This window comes from Drosophila grimshawi, unplaced genomic scaffold (assembly GCF_018153295.1).
Source record: "Drosophila grimshawi isolate 15287-2541.00 unplaced genomic scaffold, ASM1815329v1 contig_1377, whole genome shotgun sequence".
Lineage (NCBI taxonomy): Eukaryota > Metazoa > Arthropoda > Insecta > Diptera > Drosophilidae > Drosophila > Drosophila grimshawi.
The window spans coordinates 16,611,955-16,639,900 of NW_025062900.1; the positions used below are offsets into that span (position 1 = coordinate 16,611,955).

The window sequence follows — 27,946 nt, forward strand, 5'->3', positions numbered from 1 at the left end:
GTGACATATCTATAGATTTGGGTATAGATTAGTAACAGGTATATATATTATGGTACGGATTAATGAATTAAAGGCGATGAAGATAATCATTTAAGAGCTTAATGTTTGCTGATCCTGCATATTCCTTATATTTCGACCTATTGTGCTTCTTAAATACATAATATACAGTAGGTTAATGTGCATGTACATACATTATGTGCATTTACATACATATGTATGTTCACACACCCACACATCCACACACACGCACACACATTCCGAAGTAAACATCTACTATCTGCATGTGACAGCTGCCTCAAGGAGATACCAGCAGCATAATATTCAATATCAGTTTCAGTCGGACGGACATTGGTAGACAGACTACCTGTGATTGTGTGTGTGTGCTTAACTCATAAGCATAATTATGGACTTCTGCACAGTCCTTGAGCAGGGAGCGTGCAATTAGGCGTGAAAGAGGACGCTTTAGGTCAAGTTTCTGTTCTCTCCCCCTAATAAAATTGCCAGCGCAAATCAACCATTTATATGCATGTCAAATGGGTGTTTAAAAAATGCGCATTTTATTGGGGCCCAAACCCGAAATCAAATCGGATTCATATGCACACATAGCATTATGCGACCGCATTGTATAAATTTGGCAAGGAAAACACAACCAGCAACATTTAATAAATATTACTTATTAATACAATGCTCAGACCCAGGGGAGAATACTTGGCAGTTGTCGCCCAAAAACGAAAAAAAAAAAATAATAATATCAAAGGACCCTCATTCAAAAAGATTGCGCCAAAACGCAACAAACGTCGTCATCAATGCTCAAAGTGTTTGTTAAACCAAATGGCATCTGGGGAATAAGAAAACAGAGTTCGCATTGGCATGACGAAGTTCAAATACTCTCTATGTTAAATATAGGGAAGAAAGATATATACCATGATTTAATAACTTGGTCCAACTGAGAGACTACTTCGAATAAATAGTCAGATATTTATTTCAACTCAGCATAATTCCCATCTTACTTCTGCTTATAAAAAAACTCTTTCTCAATGAGTTACATATCAGAGCACAGAATTCAAACATTCGTAGCAAGGGCATCTTTTGGATGGAAAAAATGATGTTAAATTTATATAGACATTGAACCCTAATATTTCAGAGCTTGGCACACCAGAAACAAAAGCGAACGATAGACAAGAGACAGGAGACGAAAGACAAGTGAAAGCCGCAACAAGGCAAAAGGCATCAAATTTAAATTGAGGTCATGATTGGAGAAATGCTTCGGTTTTGTTTGAGTTGAGCTGAAGTTGGGGTTGGGTCCATAGTCCAAGGCGAAAATACAAAAGGCGTAAGCTGTCAAAAATACGAATATTTTGGAAAAAAGGGGTTTTGTGACAAGCTGACATTTGATTGCACATGATTAAAGGCTCAGATCTATTGATTTGGCATACTACACAAATAAATATAATAATATTCTGCGGTCCCTCTATTTTTGTTTTGGTTTTTTTTTATAGATTTAATTTAAGCAATGCAGAGGAGGCGCTCTTTTCACTAGAGAATCTGGATACGCTCACCTCGATGATGATGCAGGAAAATAACTCGCTGAGGCTGCGCATTTACTCCTACAATCAAAAGGGACGCAGTGCGGCATATCTGTTGCCCGATTTCATAATTGGCTCAACAGCTTACAAGACAGGTGAGTGGCACACACACACACTGGCGCACGCAGACACACATACACATACACACATTGGCCATAGCAGGATAGGCTTGATTGATGGATGGAAATTGTAGGGCTGCTGCTTGCATTTGACACATGACGTCTGGTAGTGAGAGCAGCCTTGGGCCACCCTCTTCCAACATCCCACATCCTTGCATACAGCTGCTTTTCACTGATTTCATGTTTTAATCCCAAGTCAGGGCTTCATACTTGCCTTGACTTCCACATCCTTCACATATGGTGGCGACATTTGACAGGTACCAGAGTCATCCGCAGTACTTACAAAATCAACATGTCTGCCTTATGGCCTGACTCTCGCTGCTGCAAAATACATATTTGTAAACTTACTTTCTGACGTGCCAGCTGCTTTGCAGCAGCGAATGTTATCTGACACATTGATTTCACGCAGCTCAACAAATCTACACATTTTGATCATTCCAAATACATTTTCTCACCGTTGAGAGACAATAATCGTACTCAATGGTTTAGTAACTTATAAGTTGAACAAGTAAATACGAATTCTAAAATATTACAGTTTCCTTTTGAAGCCACCATTCCATTAATTTCTCTTTTAGTATAATAATAAGTTTGAGATTATAATCAGAAAATATATTAAGAATATGCCACAAACTATGTTTGCCATTTTCTCCTATTAAAATGGAAATCTTTCTTTAAACGTTTACCAATTTAAACCTCATTCTAAATAGCTTAAACATATTAGTTTAAAATGTATCTCAAGCTTAGTTGTAAGTGGAGTATTCGCATTTAACTGCATATATTGAATGATTTGAACCACTGTGCAGTTGCACGTTATTTGTTGAAATAAACTCACGCCCACTTTTCCTGATTCCTCTCATTTGCATATCGTTAACACAACGCGCCTAAAAATAAAACTGTCGAACGACAAACTCCAACTCAAACTGAATGCAATCAAACAATCGTGATATATGTGGAATATTTGCGATATGTGATGACAATCTATCTAAAACCGACGACGACGACGACGACGGCTATGATTTATGACTGTCGATTGTCAACCTGTAATTACGACAATAACCGATGACAACAACAACGATAACAATAACAGATGACGATGTAACACTGGCCCTGTCGCCGGTGATTGTTGGCAGCGTTCTGACCATCATAATCATTGGGTTGGCCATCGCGATACGAATATTTGTGGTAACATTCGTGCACAATTTGCGACGCAATCGGCAGCATGGCAACAAGGCAACAGCTGCTGGTGTCGTCGTCCAAGCGGGTGATGTCTTTAAGGTGAGTGCACCAACTTGACCCACCTCACCTCCCCCTCATCTTTTTAGTTATCAGAGATTCAAATGCAATTAATAATGTTCCTGGCGGCACTTTGCAGAGTGGCAACCTGGAGAAACCGCGCTGGCAGCATACGGATATAAAAACGAAATCATCGGAGGATTTGGTTGAGGATGAACGTGATCCAGATGTTATACCCTCACAATATGGTAAGTCGTAACTTTCAAGTTATTTTTGTAATGCATAAAAAGTTTTTCCGATAGCTTTGCTGACTTTTATGTGCTTGACAGTGATGGATGAGAAAAATATCTGTTTAAAACTACAATTTATAAGAAATAGGCCAATTCGACAATTTACTTATAAAATTGTCAATGAATTATCATCAAAGATAGCATTAAAATATCAATTGTTAAAATTGGAATGCAGCAATAATTTAAATTCGATTAAGTTCTTTCTCTCTCACGAACATCAATCAAAGAGCGAAGATGATTGTGATGAATTCTTTTAGTCCCAGACTATTTAGGTTTCAATATAATCTACCAGTTGCATTATATGATAGCAATTGAGAATTTCAATTGAGGTAGGATAGGATGGGATATGATGTCTAAGCTTAAGAGTATTTAGGTTTCAGTATACGAATAAACAATTTTCCAGTTGTGAGATAACATTACTGTCGAGTTCGTCACAATCACACTGGTTTTTATAGTGAGGCAACGTGCACTTTGAGCATTAAACTTTAATCAAATTTTAATGGTCACTTTTCTGACATTTACTTTCATGTGTCTTGCTATCGCGCATCGTCGCTTCCTGCTGTTCGGGTGACCCGTAATCGTAATCAATCTCATCAACACAACAATACGACCGACAATCTGAACATGTTGCGAACCCTAACCAATCCAATTCGAACCCCGCCGAACCGCACCAAACCAAATGAAACCATTCCAATATAATCCAATCAACGGATGCAATTTTCTTTTAATCGTAAATATTTTTAACGATGGCATCCGCCAATCTAAAACGCAACCACATCATCGCATGGCCACCGGACTCTCACTCGGTCGCCCACTTGGACACTCATCAATAAATTTCAATCACACAGTTGGCGGCAGCAGCGCCGGCAGCAGTGGCAGCAATGCCTCCAATGTGGGCAGCACCACTGCCGGCACAGCCACCGGCAGCAGCACATCGACAGCGGTTGCCACAGCTGTGCCCCCAACGGACCGCGATGCTCATCCGTTTTCCACTGTTGCAACAGCAACAGCAGCGACGCCATCCGGCGTTGGACTCGTTGGCAGTATTTCCAAATGGTCACCCAATGGCAGTGTAAGTACGCCTCCAAAATGTAGTATTAGAGATGGGCAACAAAAAGAGTGTAATTATTTTTTTTTTTTTTTTGTTTATCACCGAACAACTAAATAAGAAGAAGAAGAAGTGTAAATAATTATTATATTTTATTATAAGCGGAAACGTTGCTTCTTTATTTTTTCTCTTGCTGTTTATTTGTTTTTACTTTAATTGTTCCTTATTTCGAAAGTTTAACCATTTTTATGTTGGCTAATTACGTATATTAATTACCAAGCTATCTCTTTTATTATTATGGACATTGCTTAGTGATTGAACTTAATAATTTCATAAACTTTAACAGTTCTATGTGAAAGGAATCAAAGTTTCAATACTATCAAACATTGCGAAATATAATTAAAAAGGCTTACCCAGTTTGAACAGTGGACGAGTGGGTAAAATAATAAATAAATTGTTAAAGAGGGATTGGCTCCACATTTGCATTGCCATTTGATTGGAAACGAGGAAACGATATCTGCTACTTGTCAATTTCGGTTATTATTAGCCACGTTGACAATTTTCATGTTTTCATTCTTTTTTATATTTTTGTTTTTGGACCGGTTTTTTTCTTTTATCTGGCATTCTGTTTTTCACACTAAAACCAATCAAATGCCGAAATTGCAAAATTGCTAAACAAAATTCTGGGTAACCATAGCACGGGTCTCAAATTCCAATTTGAATCGAAAACCCGCAGAACCCGCAAAACACAAACCCCAAAGCATACCAAAGGGGTGTTTATTAAAAAAAGCTTTTAAACTGTCAGAGCGCACGTCTTGTGGCACGACTGCTCCCCGACCAGCAGCAGTTATAAATAAAAGCCATTGGCTAAATCCGAGTATAATGCGGCAAGCACTTTTGTATTGCAACGAGCCAATATCCACCACCACAGAACCACAGCCACAGCCACATTCAGCGACAAGGTAATTGCAAGATTCCCTTTTCTCCTTTTAAGGGCAATACATCATGTCGAGCTACCCATAATCAATCAATATTTTCAGTATTTATATTGCTCAACATTCTTTGGCTGCTACGGTTAACAAGCTGGTGTTGTGGAATAGTGGAGATGTGTGGGAGGGGGGACACAGAATACGTCCGTGTCCTTAAATCAGTGAAGTGATTGAATATGCAACATGTGTGTGCCTCACGTTGTGTATAGAGGGAAGATGGAAACAACTGAGTTTCTTAATCCAACCTTAAAATACTTAAATTAGCATACAAAAGTGGGCGACAATTTAAAAAAAAAAACTTTATTTAAAAATATATTTATTTAAAATATAATAAAAATCGCAACTGTTCCAAGTTGCCACATATGGATATGTTTATATGCATATGACATCAGATATGGCATTGAAATAGCCACCATAAACATATCTGAATAAACTGAATTAATATAATAAGACTAGAATACTACATATATTGTATCACCGAGTTATTTGAAGTTCGATTCAGTTTGATAAAGGCTAAACCGCAAAATAAAGCTTTCGAAACAAACAAACAAAAAACAAGAATAAAAGACTTAAATATATTTACAATTATGATTTTAATAAATGCATAAATTAGATTCTCGACACCATTCATATTTGATTTGGAGTATAATTCGTGTCTGCATTGCATTATAAATGCCAGATAGGAGCATCTGTGGTCATTCTGTATTATTGCAATTAGAGTTCAATTATGGATTTTGCGACTACAGTCGAGATGCCTGGCATTAGCATAAGCTGTTCCGAGTGCGATTAGAGAACCGCTCCAAACCGTTTGCCACGAGCAGACACAGTTTAATTGAACATTTATATATTGTTCACATATTTCGCTAAATTGCCGAAAACCAACCACACAACACAATCCATTGACTTGACAATGAAAAATGCTTATTAACAAAAAATACAACCATAAAATATTTCAAAAAACCTTCGAATGTAGCCGTTTTCGATATTGCCTAGTTGGTCGAAGGATGATTTCAGTGCATACAGAAATAAAATTTGGTGCGCTGATTTTAATTAGATTTAAATCAGCATCAGGCAGTGGGTGCAGACCGTTGACCATAGACAGGAGCTGCAGCCATGGCCAGTGTCTGACGTAACTCAATTCGTTTATTAAATAATTTTAAATATTGCCAAACATAACACAAGCAGGCACAACGGCGCATCCACGCATGGCCAAAATCTGCAACTCGCTTCACAAAAACTGCAATTTGCAACGCAATTCAGCAATTCTTAATTGCATCGAGAGATTTTCAATTAGAATTTCAATTTTAACTGGCCGAAAAATACTTTTTTCGCAGGCTCTTGCGATGTTGCTTTAATTTCGACAGAGCGCCTGTAATTATCATCTTAAATAAATATTTTTTTCAACTTTACTTGTTAAAAACTTAAAGGAATTCGACTTTGGACTCGAACTAATCTTCAATTTAAATTTAAATTTTCCGATTTTTAGAAAAGATCTAAATCAAAAAATTAATTTATCTTGAAGAGGGCTGATCTGATTTAAGTCTGACTTCTTTTCAAATTTATAATTGATTGATTCAATTTAAAAAAAAAATTGTTTCATTTTCTTAACAATTCGCTTGCAATCTGCTGTAATTTTTTTTTTCAGATATACGAATAAATAATTCAATTTTAAGAATTTAGTATTTAAATGTTAAACATAATTTTGATTAAGTACAAACTTTATTTTATTGTTTTAACACTCCAAATTTATTTTTAAATAATTTTCTACCTGTTTTTGCTTAAACTTTTAATTGAGAGTGCCTTTACTCGTCGACTAGCTAAGCTCAACATAAAAGCTAACTGAAATTGTAAAATAAAATGCTAATTTCCGCCGTCAGTTTCAGATTTTGGTTGGTTTCAAAGGGGGTTTTAAGTTATTGCAGCTGACAATCTGAATACTTCTAGCTGAGTGGCTTTAATGCGTGTGCAACTTTTAACTGTCGCATCTGTTCACAGGCACCGGCCATGACGACGACAACGGCGCTGTCGTCCGGCGATCCCTCGACCCCGCCGATCACCTACAATCAGATCAATTCGCAGCGGGCGCAGCTGCTGGCCGCTGTTGCCGCCGTTGGTGGCGGGTGCAGCAGCACCGTTATTTCGCCCAGTAGCAGCATAATGGGCAGCCTGGGTGTGGGTGGTGCTGGTAAGCCGCTGACACTGGGTATGGGCGGCACCATCATTGGCTCGCCCACATCGCTCTCGTCGACAGCGACGCTGGCGGCGCATCTGCAGCCGGCGCACAGCAGCGGCGTTGGCACATTGCCGCCCGGACTGGGCAGCGGCGGTGGCTATATAATGAATGCCTATGGCAGTGGCAGTGGCAGGCTGCATCATCCGACGGGTCATACGGCCACCCTGAATCGTCATCATCATCATCAGCAACAGCAACAGCACCATCATCATCACCCGCAGCAGCAGCAGCAGGCGCACCATCATCATCAGCCCGGCTCGGGCTCAAGTCTGTTGCTGGGCAGCGTGGGCAGCGTTATGGGCGTGGGCGTTACCTCGACAACAACCACGTCCTGCAACTCGTCGCAGGACTTGGATGACAACATCAACATAAATGCAATTAAGGATTGCCTAATGACGCAACGCGTGCCCGAAAGCTGTGTCTAAGTTCTCAAAAACAATGTCTAGACTTGGTAACTAATATAGCTGTGGACTAAAATCCATACCTACATATATATATGTAGCTAGACCTAGACTAGACTAGATCGTCAGCTAAACCTTGCGTGTATGTATGTAGTTGAATGTACATATATACATATATCAATATATACATATGACAAAGTTGAATTCCCGTTAAGGTGCTGTGCATAACTAAATTCGATTCATGATGACAACTTGCAAATCTTCTGCATGTAGATTTCCAGACATATCCATTTCAATATCAAGTGAGAAATCATATTCTACAAATATATTACATCACAGAGCTTTCACATACCAGCTGAAACATATCTTTTTCAAATCATCAATACTCAACGATAAGCTATCGATAACTTCTGAAAGGTAAAAAAAACAGTAGTTCATTAAAAATAACACTAAACGATATTTATCGGTAGCAGAAATATAATCGAAGAGTGTTTTTTTAGTATAAATGCGTGGATTCCTTGTACAACGGGCAACATATCACAAAGCATTCAGAAAAGTATGTCGATTAGAATTCAGAAGCCATCAGCATGGTGATAAATAGTTCATCCATAAACTATCGATAATGTTTGAGGGACAGATAATTTTTATTTTTGTTCCATTTAATAACGGAATGCTGTTTATATGGCATCACAGTTCAAATATATTGTGTAGACATAGACAAAACACAACAAGCGATTTAGAAGATAGCGAAAAGTTGTCGATAACATTTGGGGATCTTCTTGTCCAATAATGCAGCTAAAACTGTAGGTAAAATATTGTCGCTTATCCCAATTCCTGAATAAACCAAGAAATTGAACAAATTTAAGTATTTCCAAAATGAAAAGCAAAGTAACGTCTCTTTAGAAAATCCTTCAAACTTTCATATGTTTAAAGCATAAGAATACCAATATATACAAATTAATACAACAACAAAAATACAAGAAAAAAGACAGTATAATAATTAAGATTAAGGCAACTTCAAAAAGACTCTGAATTTTAGTAGCAAAATATAATTTGTAGCAAAAATGTTCCCAAAACAAATACAAATAAATTATAAAAGAGATTGTAGATATATAAGTGAACATGGTCGAGTTGTAAATAAATAACTATATATGCATAGATATAAAAGTTGTATAAAGCAAATGTTTTTAGTTTTAGTTTTCGATTTTTGTGGTATTTGTATGTATGTATATTTATTTATTGAGAAACTGCAGATGCAGCTAAGTTGTGTGTGAGTGGCCCGATTCAAATCGGCAATGTCCTGCATAGTAAGAATAATTCTAGAAATGGTAAAGTTAATGCAAATTGTTAGAGCGCATTGCGCTTAAGCAGAATTTAATGACAGAGTTTAGTTAAAAATGTGTTAGGCTATTAAAATCGATACATAAATAATGATAAATCAATTAACTAAGTCATAGAAATTGTGACAAAAAATAAGAATATTAAGAACATGGTAAAATAAAAATAATTAATTATTACAAAATTGTGTGATCTTTTTGACAACGATTTTGAATTTAACTTGGATGATGTTACCGGCTTATAAGAAACAAGTTGCCATATCTCATTTATATGTGTTTGCTTTAAATATTCACTGATACTAAAGGTAAGTATTGGTTAATTTGTGTATTCGAATATAGGTGGAAGAACGATAGTATCAATTCTGTTCGGAATTCTTCTGCATCATCGGTTATGAAAACTTTCCATAGTCGAGAAGATGAAAAGAGAAAAAAAGTGCTTTATTTTTATTGTGTTCATTTTTATATTTTATATATTTTGTTGGACACTCCATTCCCTGCCGAACCAATTAAAACCGGTGCTCAAATACGAACCCATCTCTGGTGGTTCGCACTTGCAACCACAGTTACCACAGTGGCACAGTTGGCCAACACCCACTTGATAAGCCACAAAAGCTGCACGGAGGAAAAAACTATTTTAAATTTAATTTATAGTTCCGACTCGGCTCATTAGCAAATCAAATTTATACAGTATACAAGAGATATTTCTGGCAACTCAGCAGCAATCAGGCTGACACCCGAAAAATCACCCAAACACCGAGCCACCCAATGGTTGACCACATGAAACTTTGGACTGAAGCAAAATTGACAGGAAAAGTGAAACTTGCCTTTGATTTGTGGGCGTGGTATGCAAAAATGCTTCTGTATACAAGTTTTGGGATTCATTTGGGTTTTGGATAATTGGAAACCGCGCTGACAGCTGCCCCAACCACCAAAACTGCACAGGAGTCCAAATGTCCATTTTTAATGTGGGTCACACACATTCCACCTCCACAATTCTACACCAAGGCAGACATATGTTGCAACCTTGTCAATTTGTAACGACCGATTATTTGAATATCAAATAATTGTGAGAACTATAAACTTGCTACAATCGATATATATATATATATAAATCGACTATTAGCAATTTTAAATTGTAACTATGCAAGTATAAATAAATTTAAATCAATATTTATTGTTTTAATTTTCAAAAATGCAAATTGGGATATAGGTGTTTTGTTAGAAGAAAAAGTTATGAATGCTTTAAATTTTGGCGAAATAGCAGAAAAACTATAGCAACTCATACCAAATTTATCATTGAAATCTGAAATACATCATTTAAAGTGAAAGTTACCAAACTAAAACAAAGATTACAAGGAACTTTCTCCTTGAAAGGCAAACTTGGACGGTAGATTACTAATCATCTCCTTGAAAGATCGCTATTTCTTACTTGTGTTGTTTTTTTTTTTCATTATTCTGGCCGATCTACACTACATGGATGGACTTCAAACGATATATGCTGCTCTTCTGTTTCTCAGAAGATTATTATCTGTCTATGGTGTGAGCCAACACATGTTAGCCAATTAAGTTGTCAAGCGAGAATCGGGCAACTTAAGGTGGCTTCAATGTACCTTTTCTAGATACATATATCTATTACCCATCCCAGGCAGCGCAGCACTTCAATTCACTTCCGTTACGGTTTTGCTTACTTCCGTTTGCACATTTACGCCACTGGCATCGCGAGCATTCGCAGCCTAATAGAAAACTGTTCACACGTGCTGCAAATTACACTGTTTGAAAGCCTAACCATCCACCCACACAAGCAACCAACCAACTACCCAATACTGACCAGACAGAGCCCAGGAGACCCAAAACACAACCAGCCACAGACAGTCCGTGCGGTCAATAAATGTAAATAAAATGGACACGACCGCCTACCCAAAGGGCACGCCCCTTTTGTTGTTGGATGATGGTATCAGAGCAAAAAGTGGGCAACACAAAAAAAGGAAACCTTAATAGAAATTGCATAGCGAATATTGTAACGAAATTATGCAGGTAATTTATGTATTTGTTGTCGTCGCTCTTGCAGCTGCCCTTCGTTGTGGCTCCCACTTTGCCATTTATTGATTTTCACGTGTGAAAATTAAATTCCAATTTTAAGTTACTCCGGTACGAACATAAAGTTTTGTTAGTCGTGATTAGTAGCGGGAGTCTCGCCCCCCTTACTCACTCTTGCGCCCGTTGGCCCAAAATTGAATTGAAGCGCGCTGTGTAAATCAGCGGCTCAATAAAATCTAATAGTCTCGGGCAGATTGCGGCTCGACACGCACCCAAAGCTTACTGAAGCCCAGAAACGCAGGAACTTTGTGTACGAGCACATAAATTAACGCGGACTACGCTGGTGACTAAAACTTTTGGGAGTACAAGGACGTGAATGTCCTTGACAGTGGCAACCTTATGAAAACAAACGCAGGAACTAGACGAACCCAAAATATCTCTGATTAGCCGAAGCATTCATGCTCTTGAGACGTTAAATCCATATCATTGAGGTGTGAGATCCATATTCTTGAATAGATCTTTATTATTTCCGGAATATTGATGAACAAATGAATATAGATAGCTAACAGTTTTATATATTTTAGTCCGATTCATTTTGTTTGGTGACCTGAACTGGAGCCAGCGAAAAACCTATTTAAAATATATTTTAGTTCTTTTAATATATAAAATATCGCAAGTTCAATTCTACATACGCTAAGCTGACTAAATATATATTTTCTTAAGACGAATAGTAAATCAAACACAGAGAAGACTATTTAAGGTTATATCTATTAAATGTTCAAAATAAAAGCTTAAAATTGTTCATCATATTTATCCTACTCAAAATTCTTTGTCTTAAGATAGTCTCTACAAAATAATACTTAATTTGGCAACCCCTTTGCATCCTGTTAAGCACATCCAACAATCTATCTCGTTGTTAAATGAATGTGTTATGTTTTATATGCAAATACAAATGGAAGATTGAATGAAAAAATGACCAATCGATGATAAAATTGTCATGCTTGACAAACTTGATGAGGAATGCACAAGATCCTCTTTGGCGAGGGCACAAACCAACAGAAGCCATTTGGCAAATTAACTAATGACCCCATATTAGGTGCTAGGCATCTTAGCGGGCCAAAGCGTCGGAGGGAGAGGAGAAGGAATTGTTGCCGTCGCGTTTGTTTAATTGTCGTGCGACCAACCCGCTTTTTGCTCGTTTTAATGAGTCAATTTAAATTCCAATTTCGATTGTGGGACACACTCAGCTTTCAGCACAGAGCTCACCAGCAGCCCGATTGCCCGACTGCGGCCAAATCGATGTTCATTAACAGAAGGCGGTGCCACGCCCAACGCCAAACGGATGAGGTTTTTGTCGGTCGCATTGTCAACGCAATTAGCAGAAGTTTTTAAGTTAATATTGGCTTTTGTTTTAGCATTTAAATGATTTGAAACGTGCGTAAGGCCTATAAAATAGTCAAAAGTTAACGTTTTCATAGCAAATTTAAAAAATCAAATAAGTGACACTTTTTATAATATTTTATTTAATTTTTAATTAAAAACTGACCGCACTTTTTGTTGTCGAGGTTAATGAACGAAACTTGTCCCTTTTTAATACCATATCCTCATTAAAAAGGTCAAAGTGGGTAGGCAGGATTTCCGAAAGTGTTTGTATCGAAAAATAAAGTTCAATATTTTATGATTTTGCATTTAGAAGTACTTACTCTGATTTTATTTAAATAAAATTCTAGTGCTGACTACCTGTAATGAAATGAAAACACAACAAAAGCTGCAGCGATAGCAGTCAAATATTAATTTAAATAATTTAATAATTGCATGCAAAATGTGCAAAAATAGCCATCAGAAACAATGGGACTTGAATTGAAATACATTGTTAACTTAACTTACAACATGGAAAATATATCATAACACAACATTATTTAAATAAAATAAGAATTAAAATAATTACATATATTATTTGTTTACTTAAATTATATATTTAATGATAAGACTTGGACAGGGTATATCCTAGACGCACGCTACTCATTTTTAGTTTTTGCTATTTTATGTTTTGTAACAACTTTAATTAAAACATGTGCGTTTTATTATTTGATTTATTATAAGCATATGATGGCCAGCAGCAACATATAACAAACACATGTGTAATTGCATATTTGAACTCAATTAACAGGCGACTTGAACGCTCAAATTTACTAAGTGTGCTGGTGGTGTTGGGATGTGTTGGCAAAAGACCAAACTGTCACAGTAGCCGAAATGGAAAGGAACGGACGGAGGTGAGCGTGTGCCATAAATTCCCATCTACGCACTTACTCAACTTGACCCCGACTGCGACTATGGCGACGAGGACGAGGATGGGAATGGGGATGAGAACGACAAGGATATTTTGTGGAGCGCAGCGCTGCATGAAATGAAATTTAGCGCAACGGTCTGTTTTCATATGCTTTTTTATGCTGGCCGAAACAATTTATGGCTAAGCGCGCATGTTGGCCTAAAAATATATATAAACATATATAAAGCTTGCATGCATATATATGTATGTATATGTATATAATGTATATATATGCATGCATGTCCAAGTAAAAAATCGTTACATAGAAACACGTCAATAAATTACGTGCCCCAAACCTTAGACTTAACCAAGTTGAACTAATGGCAGCTCCTAAAACCCACTCAACTCAACAACAACACAGCGCATAAGCAGTTAGGAGCCTGATTCTTAAATGTAAAATGAAATTTAGATACCCTAGAGGAATAGACATATGACACAAGTAGCATAATGAAGTTTAGATTGGATAAGCCCAAGGGATAAGCTTTAGTTAAGAAACAAACAGAAAGGTAAAGTAACACACAGTAAGGAAGATGATCTGCATATTTATAGCATATATATATTTAGCAAATGGATATATTTGAAAAAAATAACATGATTAGATACACAAGCCAAAACGATTCCTGGAATGAATATACCCAAACCGTGTGCATAAACTTTGAAAGAAAAACAAGAAATATAAATTTAAATTCTGTGCCAACATGCAGCAGGACATTTAGAGACGGGCAGAGCGTATAAGGGGGGGTCGAGGATGATGGGGGAAGGAACGGGAGACGGCTCAGCAATTTATGCGAAAACGCGACAACATCAGAAACAACAACGGCAACAACGACAAATCGTAAGTGCATGCGTGAGTGCTGATTAGAATGCCTCAATTAAAATAATTTGAAATGATTCCAAGCGGCGACGGAGCGTGAGTTTCAAATTACAGACACTGTTATTGGGATCTAGAGAAAGAGAGAGAGAGAGAGAGATATGGATAGAGAGGGAGATCGAAAGACTGTAAAAGAGTCGGAATTTGTTTGCTTATTGACTGGCGCACAGATTGACAAGCATGACGAGGGGCATCTGGCACGCCCCCAAAGACCAATTCCGTTGGTCCCACACCATCCCTCATACATACACACACACACGCACACACACACACACACATACTCACGAGGGGATTGGATTTCCGTTTCGAACATATTAAAAACTTTACAATTTTGCAGTGTAGTCAAGTTTAATTTTTTGGTTGAGTTCATGCGAAAATTGCAAAAATCATATTCCAACTGTTTGGCAAGCCATCAAAGGTATGGACAGCAACAGGGTGCAAGCTGCAAGGGCGGCTTGCAAGCTGGACGGATCGGCAGCTTGATGGTGCAGGATGGCAGTGCAGCAAAGGTTTTAGACGGACATAGAACGAAATGACAGAAAAAGAAATGTAAAAGGAAATCTGCATTTTGTCAGAAGTGTTGCCAGGTGGGCAAGGGAGTGCAACATGTGTGTTGCATGTGCCCCTCATCTAGATTTATTTGCATTGGAAATTGAAAAGGTTCTATAAACAGTGTAGATTGAATTTTTCTCAGACACTGCTGGCTATTGTTGGTTGAGAACATCCCAAATCTACAGCCACCACTACAACCCCTTCTATTACCCCAACCACTTGCTTTAAGTATGCGAAACTTTTCTGTATTTCTTTTTTTTGTTTGTCTGTGGTATCTGTTTCTTTTTAATGTCTTATCTACGTGGGCTGCCTTTTCAAATTAAGCAACAAATTTAACACAAAACACACGCGCAGTGCATAAAAACCAAGCAGCGCGCAAAAAAATAAATATAAAAAAGAAAACGGAAGAAAGAAAGAAAGGAACACAAAACAAAATAAAAAAGAAAATACTCTTAACCGTTGCCATCTACCCAGCAACCCTGACAGATACCCCAGCAGGAGTCATAATTATACTCGGCCCATTGTGACTCTGCACGCGGCACGCAAAACATTTTTTGTAATTATCTCTCTAAAACTGAAAAAATCCTACAAAGCGAAAACACTTACAACAAAAAAATTATGTAAATGGTATAGAAAAAATCCTTAGATAGTCTCCGCTTAGATACTCTTTCAATAACAATAAAAAATAAGATAACTCTTGTAAATTAATTGAGTTTTTAGCTTACTTATCTTTTGCAATTTAAAAGACCGATTTTAAAAAGGATATATTTTTATTGAATTGCTAAGTTAGAAAAGAATTAAAAGTATTTTCAATATCAAATTATTGCCATAAATTTTGCAAATGGAAAAAGTATAATAATTATTCATGAATAAATATATGTCTTACATTTTATAATATAATATTAGTTATATTAATTAATATAAATATATATGTATGTAAATAGACATCTATAATATCCAATATGATTATTTTGTTTTCGCTTGCCTGCTCTAAATTAGCTTTTCTATTTCTCTACGTATATAATCTAGTGCATATGCTCCATTTGGGTAGAGTATGGCAAGGAAATAAAGTTCCTGCAGTGCACGTGTTGCAGTAGAGCTGGGAAGACTGTCAGAAATGAATGCACCTCATCCTTACCTCTCGCACCTCATCATGGCTTACAGTGTATATGCGTGTGTAATTAGCAGAAAAAGAAGTTTTGTCTGTTTTTTTTGTTGTTTAATATAATGCGTGCCAACTACTTTGTAGCAATTCGGTATAGTTTTGACAAGCTTGTGAATTTCTCTAAGTAGAGTATCTACTAGAGGTTGGGAAAGAAAGTTTCTCTGATTGCAGAATTCAAATTTGAAAAATAAAAATATATAATTTTTAATCAAATGTGAAAAAGATTAAGTAAAATTATATACCATGGAAAAAAAGAATTGATTATCAATTAAATGTTTTTTTTCTGTCGATATGTATTAAAGATATTTACTCGGACTAATAAGTTATGAGAAAAAACATACACTGTAGATTCATTTACAGCATCAGTCAAAATTATAAATGAATATCCCAAGAAATTCACACTCTTTCGACTGAGAGCTGGGCAAGATTAAATTCTGTGCAGAGCATTTGTCGTGAGTTGAGCAAGTTTTATATGTAGCTATAATTTTAAGTCCCTTAGAGTCGTACCTGCCATTTAACAAGTGAAATCAAACATGGGACAAGTGGCTGGCTGGCTGGTGGGTGGGCGTGCTGTCACGTCGAATGGAGGCGTGGCTTGCAACATTGTGAGTTTATGGGTCAACGGTTTCGCTGCACTTATTGCTGTTATTGTTATGGTTAGTGTTAGAGCTGTTACGGGTTGAGGGAATAGCGATAATAAAGCAAACATATGACGACAGTGACATAGTCGCTGCGCTTGTAAGCAACAAAAGCAACAAACATAGAAACTACACCAGCGGAAAACGACAACAAAGTTTTTCCGCCTGCAGCGAGCAGGCAGCCAATAAAGTCAAGAACACTGTCATGAAAAACGTTGCCAAAAATAAAGAGAGAGAGGAGCGCCAGATACGAGAGCCAAACGAGGCAGTTGTAAGTACATGTGTCTCTATGTATGTGTGTGTGTGAGTGAGCATATGTATATATATATGTATATGTACGTATGTGTGTGCCTGTTGTATGTTATTATTATTTTTACTGCAAGGCATTCGCATAAAGGACATAATCATATTTTTCATCAAAGTCAGCAATGGCGATAAAAACTACAACAAAAGCGCACACCGAGAGCAATAATACAGGCCACTATATGAAGCTGTAAGTGTGTGTGTGTATGTGTGCGAGTTTGTGTTAGTGTGTGTGAATGTTAGGCATTGACTGTCTCCCTCTGATGCGCAGCATATCCATTCTGCAGTTGCTGTCAACATTTTTCATATCATAAACACTTTTAGTGTTGATATTACCAACAATAACTTTTACCCAACACACACAGTGTGTGTGTGTGGTTGTATGTGTGTGTATGTGTATTTGACACGCCTCCCTGTCGCGTTATTGCGGGGGTCTCATCCGTTATTTTGCCTTTGACACGCTTCACGTTTTTTTTTTGCCCCACATCGGCCTTGTAAGAAGAAGAAGAAGCTTTGCGTGCTAGTTGTCTGAGTGGGTGTGTGTGTGTGTAAATGTGTGTGTATATCGATGGCTGTGCTTGGATAGTGTGCGTTAATGTGCGTGTGTATCCTTTTTAATATATACCCATACAGTTGAACCTTGAAAACTTTGAGAAAAGCGCTGACCAACTACTTGAATCACATTCGACAGCAGCTTTAAAATGCAATTTTTTGTATTTTTCATTTATTATTTTTATTTTCTGCATGGCTCACAGGAGTCCTAAAATCATAGTTAAAAATGTTGTAAATATTTTAAGTGTAATTAATTTTATTATTCATTTAGGAATATTTACTTTTTTTCATGCATATTTCTCTGTTCACTTTCAAACAATATTTGGTAGCATTTCATATCAAATAATATATATCAAATAATATATAAATAATATCAATTTGATAATGATTTCGTGGTCAATCCACTCACTTGGTCAGTTCTACTTATGGCACATTCGTAAACGTTTTAATTCCAGCATGCTTTCATATTAATAACAATTTTTACAAGCTCCCTTATGCAATATTTTATTGACATTGATATTGGACTAACTAATGGAGATCTGAATTGCTAAAGGATTTCCAATACAACTTGTGCACAATTTTAACTTAAGCATTTAGCATTTCATATTTTTCAATGATATACAATTGAGGTCAGAATGAAATGTTGACAAGAGCTTAAACTTAAGAGGCTTACAAATTAACAAATAAATATTTTATGTGTAAATAGCCAAGCAGCAGGCTGTCGAAAGACAAAGCCTACGATTGAATTTCGTCTGGTTGACCACAGTAGCTAATAACCGAGTCGAACACATCATATCAGTCTCGAGACTATCCCAACCGCAGGACATGCCAGAGAGGTGGTTGTTATGGCAACAGGATGAATCGCCAACTCAGTGGCAAGTTCTTGCTATTTACTCCCCCAAACACACACACACACACACACACATACACACACAATTATGTGTGCTGTATCTGGGGATCTCTAGCTATTTTGGTTGTGCTCGAATCTCCGCCTTAGTTATCTTTGCACAAAGATGACATTTGTGTTGAAACAGGCAAATTAGTATTTATTGCCTTTTGCTGCTGTTACTGACATATTATTTTATTTGTTTAATTAATTTACAAAAAACAGAAGAACAACAAGGGACCACAAAACAAAATCATCAACAACAACAACAGATGCTCCCACCCCCCCTAAGAGTCGCCCATTTGGCCCACCCCCTTTTATGTCATATGGCATATGGCAGCTGTAATAAATAAGCGTCTAGCAACAGATAACCAAAGACATTCCATATAAAGAGCTACTCCGACCATCCCGAAATGCTGGGCCTCGTAAATTTTATGCGTAGTTTGGGTTGATTTACCATTTTCCCTGCGCTCAGTCGCCGATTTCCCCCCTAAACTGTCCACATAATTAAATCAACTAAATATTTAACGGCACATTTATTTGGCTTTGCTTCGTCCAGCGTCCTTGACCATTTGCCAGGATTTTTATTACATTGCTGGGGCATTAAGTGGTCGAGAGTTCAAGTTCCACATTCCATTTCAGTCCATTCTCTAGGCCAGTATGTCCAGCACCCATAAATTAGCAATGGCTGGCCGAAATTGTATTAAGTAAATCATGTGGCAACGTCAAGAAGGTCCACGCCTACTGCCCATCGCCCACCGCCCACCTCCCCCAATCTCTTAACTCAAATACCCATTCTGGCCCATTTTGGCTCATTGTCCTGTTTTTGGTATTTAATTTCCTTTTGTTTGGCTTTCGCTCAATAATTATGAAGTGTTGATTTGACAAATGCCTTAAGATCCGCCAAATTTACTGGATGTATTTAGTTGATTAGGGTGCATGATAAAGCAGTTTATTCATATATGTAAACTTACATAAAAATAAAACAATGTACAAATTTGATTTATAAAAATACGGTAAGAACACTTTTATCCATCTGTGTATCTATACTTATTTTGTGCATTTTGATTTGGCTGTACGCCTAAAAAATATATGTTTTATTTAGTTCTTCACAATATAATTATTGTTATCGGACACCCATATCATATAGCTGTCATACGAATAATAAATCGAAAGACTTAAACTATAGAGTTGAGATAGATATAGACAAGCATCTAACTCTATCCGATACAAGAAAAATATGGAACATTTACTACACAACCAGTCGGTAAGCAGAACACATAATACTATTTCAGGCTCCTGAACTTTAGATATCCGATTAATTCTGTTTTACAAGGGCAATATTTTCTTGTTTCATGATATCTCTATTTAATTTGTTAACATTTTTCACGGCCCGCATTTCAATTGCCGTTTTGTTTCTAATAATAACAATAGCCAGGCCAGATAGAGATTTCAATGTACACACGAATAGAGATGGGAAACTGTTTGGACTGATGGACTGAAGGACATTTGCTGAAGGCCATTTGCTGCACTGTGCTACACAGTGTGCGAATTCTGGTTGGATTTATTTCACGGCACATTTAATATGGGCACGCGCTCGACGGCATAGCGAGAATATCCTTGACGATGCGACTGACAGCTTTGAGGACAATTCGACGACAGTCAAGTCAAGTCAATTCTTGTTTTTTTCTTTTTTTTTTTCTTTTTTTGTTGTTTGTTGTGGGCTGTGTTGTAATTTGTTTAATTTTAAGTAGCTGTAGGGGCACTATTCGGCTTGTCCGTGGGTTTCTTCAGCCGATGGCAATACGTATAATCGCAAAGCGAGGTCGCATTTTCCTATTCCCCCAGCTCACTTATCAACTGTCCAGAGAGTTGTTGCTGTTGTTGCTGTTGTTGCTGGCATGGCCATAAAAATCAAAAGAGCATAAAAATACATTTGATAACACAGCGAGTTCTGTTTGTTGTTTGCCTTTGCCTATGGCCCTTGGCGTATTTGCCTTAAGTGCTCATTTCAATGTCGCCAAGTGTCAGTCGCCAAGACGTGGTTCACAGCAGCACAAGGACCAAACGGTACTAGCCATGGCCCAGGAAATTGGCAATGTCAAAGCCAAGAAGACGAAGAGGGGAAAAAAAAAAAACAGAAGGCAACCGAGGCGACGGCTACGTCCAAAAGTGAATTAAAATAAATTTGCTAGCGGGGATTTGGGGATTTGTTGTGCTGCGCATTTTTAGTATAACACTAAGGACACCCTCGCTACGATTTTGACTCTGACACCCAGGGCTGGGCACATTGTTCCCTCAAGTGATTTACAATAGTTGCTCCAAACAACGCAAAGAATCAAATATTTGTCAGTGTGAAGAATGGAGTATCAAGCGTGAAGCTTGAATTGAACCACAATGAGCAAGTATTTGCATATTTATTTGAATTATTACTAGTTTGGATATATATATTGTTGGATATACATTTGTTTCAGTCAATTAACCTAACAGCTCTCAAATTAAGGGGATTCTTAATATTATTATATTTTTGTATTACATTTTTCAGTAATATAATTGCCAGCCCTGATTTCTTAAAAAACGCACCACTCCACACGCCTCATGGTTTTTTTTTAAGAAAACGTATCCGAAATAATAATTTGCTATTTTTGTGCCTCTGGCTATTATTTCAATAAAGAAAGAGAGAGAAAGAGGCAGTGAAGAAAAAGAGGGAGAGACTAAGCCGCTGGCCTTGTTATCGGCTCTGGTTGTTTGTCTATTGACATAAGCATACGGCATTTATATAATTGTTATATCAAATATCAGACATTGTTGAAAACGCACTTTAAACGCTCAAAATGCCATCAAATTGATGGCTTTAAAATTAGCGTAAACTTGGCGCCAGAATGGACCCCCAACGCGGAGCCAACGAAAGTGAAATGCGCCAAGTGCGAGCTTAAAATGAAAAGGCGATGGGTGTGCAAGGAAAAAGAGGCGGAGTTGTGGGGAATGTGCGGTTCCAAATGGGCTGCTACGCGAGTGCTTGAGGTTGGATAGGAAGTGCCCCGTCGCATTGATAATGACGGCATGGTGGATTGTGTCTTGGCTGTTTTTTGGGGCTTCTTTTGGCCCAGTTTACAAAACTTTACAATTAGATTTGCGCGCGGCTGAGCTGTCGTAAGACCTTTCGGTCAGAACGTGAATCTCTCCACTTTCCCCACTCCCAAGGCCCGATCCCCGCACCCGACCAGTGATTTATTGGCACATTGTTGGTTTGTTGTGGCTCGAACATAAATCAAGTAAATATGTTGCGACTCCGTTAAGAAAATTCAACAAATTACAGCATGGCTTTAATGCAAAAAATAAAAGAAAAAATATATTTAAAAAAAAAAATGGAAGTCGCAGCCACTAAAATAATTTTAAGCCTTTTTTGTGTTTTTATGTTCTTTGTTTTGGGTCGGTCAACGACTTGTCCTAATGATTACAACATAATCCAATTTTCATTACGTTTACATCAATTCAAGAAGATAAATGAAATGTTCAAATAATGAGACCAAAACTGAGACCATTTTACGTTAACCCTTTTCGCTTTCCAGCAGGCCCCTGACGTATTTTTACATTAACCAAATTTTCTGTGAGATGAGCTTAACTTCTCTAACGACAAAGGGTATAAGGACTTATTAGATTAGTTTGCCAAGAACAAAAGGAAGGGAAAGCGAATAATTTGAAAAACTAAAAGAGAATAATTATTTGCAATTTTAGAAATCTGTTAATGGATTTCAAGCAAAGAACACAAATTAATTTCTGACGCTGCTGAAAGTGTAGTGGAATATTGGGATGGCAATATGATTCCCTCAGTCCTTTCATCATCAGTTATTTTTTAACATTTGCATAATTTTCTACAGATTAAACTACAATTTATCATAATTTTTTTTTTCTTCTGACATGTTGTTGCTTTCCTTTTGAGTTACGGCTGAATGCTCAAAGTGATTTTTAATAGCGGGACAACGTTTTCGTTTTCTTGGCAAGCTTAAGCTTCCTAGTCCCATTACCCAAGCAATCATTTGTTTATGCTCACCAGGCGAGAACAGGATTGAGGATTTGCGCAGTTCTTTTGGTCCGAGCTGCATCTGAAATGGGGGGCAGCGAGAGATGATTTGAAAATACACAGTCAGCGAAAAGGGATAAGCATACATCAAAGGGGGCCATAAATCTGCAGACTAGTCCCGGAGTACCGAATGCGAAAATCACTTTGCAGTATTAACCAGAAGCGGGCGAGGAGCACATAAAGCGCCACGCACGATAACTTGACCAAACAATGAGCGAGAGAGACACAGATATAAATCCAACTTGGCAGCCGGCAGACACCGAGACAGATAGACAGATAGACAAAGATGGCGAGTGAGCGTCAGAGTGAGAGAGAACTTTTGAGTTGAAGTCAACACATTTTCACACACAATAAATTTTTGCCAACGTTTGCAGGAAAACCATATACCAGAATGAAACGGAAAAAGGAAACGTGCAATGTAGATGTTGTCAGGGGCGGCGTGAGGAGGCGTGTTCAGTTCGCTTGTTTGCCTATTGATTTTGTAAGCAACTTAAAGCAGAGTACCCGTGCCACATCACATGGCAATTTCACAATTTGAGAAACAAAAACCTTGACAGTAAATCGTATGCCAAGTATTTGCCTTCAATTGCAAGATTTATGAGAAAATGCCAAAGCGTTAATCCAAGTCAATTAGTTTCTTTGTTCATTTTGGGTTGCGCGCCAGCAGCGGCCAAGAATTTGTTCGCTACTTAACTTTATGGCAAAGTTTGGTCGTGACTGACGAAAAGTTTGACAACGACTTTGATGACCTTTGCACCTACGCGACCCTGATGGCCCAAGGGTGAATGCAAACCTGCGGGTTGAAAGGTCAATTATGACCACAAATTCCGACAGGTATGGCTTCAATTTGATGGGCTAAAGTTTAATTAATGGCTTGTCGTTTGAAGCAAAACTGGATTACAGTTAAGCTATACAATTAAGCTCACCGACTACTCTTAAAAAAAATAAATGTTCCATACGTATATGCAATATCTGCATATATCTAACAGACAAAATTGAATATAAGCACAAACTTAAACAATTTAACATTAAAAATCTAAAGAAAGTTACGTCTTTATTTTTGGGAAATTCGCAGCATGCAGCGTTTGCTTCATCCGATCGCCTACTGCTTTCTGACACTTGATGTCTTATTTGTAACATGCCATGAACCAAATTCCCCTCAAACAGCTCCAACACCCAACCCTTTTTATGGGGCTCTCTCGCCTACGCCTGATTTGCTGCCATTGAATTGAATGATTTTGTTTTTCAATTTATTGGGATTTGCTCGAATCGGCAGGAAGGCAGGCAGGCAGGCAGGCAGGCAAACTGGCTGCCTGGTTGGCTGGCAAGGCAGTCCGGAAGGAGTCCGTCCCAGCATCTAAGCATATAAAGCATTTTTATTATAAAAGGACGCACGATATTATCGAAGTTGATTTATTTGCCAGTTGGCCTGTGTGGGTCTTTGGGGGTTGTACCCTGGCTTAAATAGGCTGCTGACTTAAAGCCAACGTTATTTTCACATTATTTTTTTTTTCATTTGCAGACCAAAACACGTTTCATGAGTTTCCTCTTTTTTTTATACGCTCCGACACAATAAACACATTTTCAAATGCACCAAATTGCTTTTATTTAATTAAAATGCTTTTCATACCCCTCACGCAGCGACACTAAAAGCAACACACACCAACCAAAGTTTTGAAATATTTTCGAATGTGAATATAAAAAGAGTTTGACAAATAAACAATCCAGATAAATTTAGTTAAATTTATAGATGGGTTCCTTTTGCAATCCATACAACCAGTTGGCAATCGGAAAATATCGAAATTAGTTGAATTTCATTTCTATTTAAAACAATATGAAATTGAGAAAAAAAAGAGTGAAAATAAAAAACCTCTTTTGAAAAGTCTAAAATCGGAGTAAATTACTTAAAAGCGCAGTTTGCTTCCCAACGCCATAATTCGTTTACTCTAAAAAAAATGTTGTTATATATTTTTTGATGGATTTTTTTATTATTTTAAAAATCCGTTAACCGCAGAGCTGACGACCACAAGCGGCTGGCGGTTCGTTTTGCTATCTGACTGGTTATTAAAAATAAAACAAACGAAAAAAAGTGTAAGTAAAAGGAAAAACAAAACTTTAGCCAGAAGCCGTCCCAAAGTGTGCAGAAGGGGAGAGGAGGGGAATTACGCTGTAACTGTGAATACGCGGCGTCCATAAATCCCGCCGGCATTTCACATGTGTATACGTTTTTTATTGCCGCGTGTGTGTGTTGTTTGGACGGGGCCCGAAGGCAAAACGCTTGGCGCGGCTGTCTTTGCAATTGCCACGGTTTTGACCCCTTTGGATGGCAAAATGGGAAATAGAAACAGGGGTAGAGGGCGCAGTGTTCGGGAAGCTGGCGGCGAGCTTTGCGCTTAAGTCTAATGCGAAAAGTTGTGAATAGGCTCAGTAGGAAATCCTATTTTATGGCGCAAAGTTACTGCAGTCATAAAAACGTTGGCCAACTCAACCCCTCTCTCTCTCTCTCTCTCCCTCTCTCTCACGCAGAGCGAGTTGGCAAGCGCCATGACTGAAAGAAAGAGAGCGAGATGGAAAATGCGTTGAGCAATGTTGTTGCTTAGAAATTCGGTTTGTTTGTTTCTGCTTATGCAAATATTTATATTTTTTCTAGATGAAGCGAAATAAAGACAACAATACGAGCTGGCTCAGTGCGCTTGTGTGTGTCTGAGTAGGTGATGACGGCAGTTCAATTTTAAATTCATAATTGCATACAAAGTATTTGATATTCACAAACTGCACTTATTTTTAAAATCAAAAATACAAAAAAAAAAATAAACGAAAAGGAAAATAAATTCTAATTTTCTTTAGTTATTTTTTGAATCAAATATATAATTAGTAAACAACAAAATCAAATATAAATAATAAAAAAAATTGCAAAGTATTTTGTATAAATATTTTTAGAAGCGCAAAATGCGGCTTAGTATCGTGTGTTATTAATTTTTAAGCCTTACAGAAATTATACTGCAAACATATCATACTTAACAGAAATAAAATTGTAAGTGTTGCAATCAAAAAAAAAAAGGAGGGAACAACTTAGGCTTAGTTGGAATTATTAGTATTAGTGATTTTTTCTGATAACATAATATTGCTATGATTTAACAGCGGGTATAAAACTTTTATTTTGTTAAGCAATTGTAAAATTCAAAACAAATTTATGGCCACTTTATGTAAATTTGGCCAAAGTGGACACTATAACAGTTACCACTTATAATTACAGTTAGCAGTTGCATTTAATGTTTACACTTAGGTTAAATGCGCGAGTAAAAATTGTATTTTAAATTGGCAAAGAGGCGGACGTTCACAATTGCCATAATATGCAAATAATTTGATTAAAATGTTATTGCATTTGAATGCACATATTTTATTATGCATAAACATGAACAATAAATGATGATGGCCCGACTTCCACCCCTATAAGAGCTCGCACCTTTTGCAATATGCCCCAGTGCATGAGGCTGCGTGGCACGCAAATCTGACACGTAAAATAATAAGCGGAAATGTTGAAAAATTCAAAGCAGATTCCACCATCTGTCGCCTCAATGTCCCCGTCTCCACATTCGTCTCAATCTCCAAGCACCTGCTCCTCCTGCTTCTGCTGCTGCTTCCATTATCGCATTGACGTTAGCTGAAAGTCAAGATTTGTGCGCATTAATGGCAGCGATTCAATTTTCAATATCTACGGCACGTGACTGCCGTCCGCGGCATCGATGTCATTGAAACCTGACGTGCCCAACATGTTTAATTGCCACAGAAACTCACGGCGCAATATATTTAAAGTACTTACGAATCAGCAGGTTTGTCTGAGTGATTGAGTGAAAAATGAATAAATCAGCAAATCATTTAGTTGACCACATATAATTGAAGACTATAAAGACCCACTCACCTATTAGATCTACTAGGCTGAATTCAATGTCAACATTTCTTAATGAATCTAAAGTAGATTTCCTGTGTATATTCCTATTAGGTTCAATATTTTGCATTTGATATATTCGTAAAATATGTTTTTAAGTATTGAATGGAGTATTTTGTGTGTTCCTCGAATATTTATATAATATCGTATCGTATCGCATTTCAAAATACACTTATAATGAATTTAATTTGTATACCTTATAATGAACGCAAAGTACTAATGAAATCATTTTTAGCTTTTAAATTTGTTTCTTATTTAGTTGGTTGTTTGCAGATAGAAAATTATAGTTTAATTATTTATTTTATTTATTTATTTCGACAAATAAAAATCCGTCGATTATTCGATTATTTAAATCCAACATTAATTTTATCAGTCACACGTTAACGACAATGGAGGCTCCTAGTGGAATCGCGAAATGTCAAAAATGTGAATGTTAGAAATGTTGAGCAAAATATCATCAGGCTTTACAAAAAAATTGTGCTTTGATTGCAATCTGAAATGGATTTGTATGTATATTGGAAAGACTGGCGAAGCTATCATGCGACAACTTCCATTCCATTATACACAAAGAAATAACAATAGAACTTTAATCTATTTACGTATAGAAGTACACAGTAACACTGTCATCAGGTATACTGTTACATGGTACATTGTCATAGTCATAGCAACCTAACCACATTGAAGTGTCGTCTAAACAGGCCCAAGAACACACCCAAAACAAACTCCTGATGATGGGCATTTGGCAGATCATAAGTTAGGCGGAGATTAATAGCCGCACTGAGTGCTTGGCACCTATCAAATTCAATCAAGGACATTCATCAATTTTCAATTTGGCATTTGGACAGGGCCAATAGCAACGAAGATACAAACTAAAATAAAAATAAAAAAGAAGCGGAATAGCGGATTGCTATGTGCTGGCTGCGACTTGGGTGCGATTTCTTGCCAACGACAGCAGACATCAAAAGCGAATTGCCAACCGGGTCGAGACCAAAAGGCAAAGCGCAAAAAGTAAAAAAAAAACGAAGAATATAAAAAACTGCACAAAATATGAAAAATCGTTGCTGACCGCAAGGAACAAAAAAAAAAACAACACAGAGAGCATATACTTACACTCTCTCACACACACACACACACACTTGAAATAGATTCAATGTCATAAATTAGATTTGAAATACTCAAAAGCATTGGCAAAACGCTTGCAAAGGCGTCCACAAAGAAGTGTGAGACGTTTTCTTTTGTTTTTTATGTCGTTTGACATTTTTGCACGCTTACGACCAGAGAGTGTTGTACAAGGGGCAGAAACCAATGAAGCGCCACACAAAATGTGAAAGTAAATGATATTCA

The 27,946-nt window shown here is 37.2% G+C and overlaps 1 protein-coding gene across 1 annotated transcript in view; it reads left to right on the forward strand.

Annotated features, from left to right (window-relative positions):
* Positions 1–9,071, forward strand: part of LOC6562545 (neural cell adhesion molecule 1-B) — an 80,394-nt gene extending 71,323 nt beyond the window's left edge. Inside the window, exons 15-19 of the mRNA XM_001987925.3 lie at positions 1,500–1,681; positions 2,793–2,980; positions 3,078–3,186; positions 4,077–4,300; positions 7,261–9,071. Of these exons, the coding sequence (XP_001987961.2) occupies positions 1,500–1,681; positions 2,793–2,980; positions 3,078–3,186; positions 4,077–4,300; positions 7,261–7,923 (1,366 nt within the window). The 3' untranslated portion in view covers positions 7,924–9,071. The remainder of the gene's footprint in view (positions 1–1,499; positions 1,682–2,792; positions 2,981–3,077; positions 3,187–4,076; positions 4,301–7,260) is intronic.
* Positions 9,072–27,946: the final 18,875 nt, after the last annotated feature.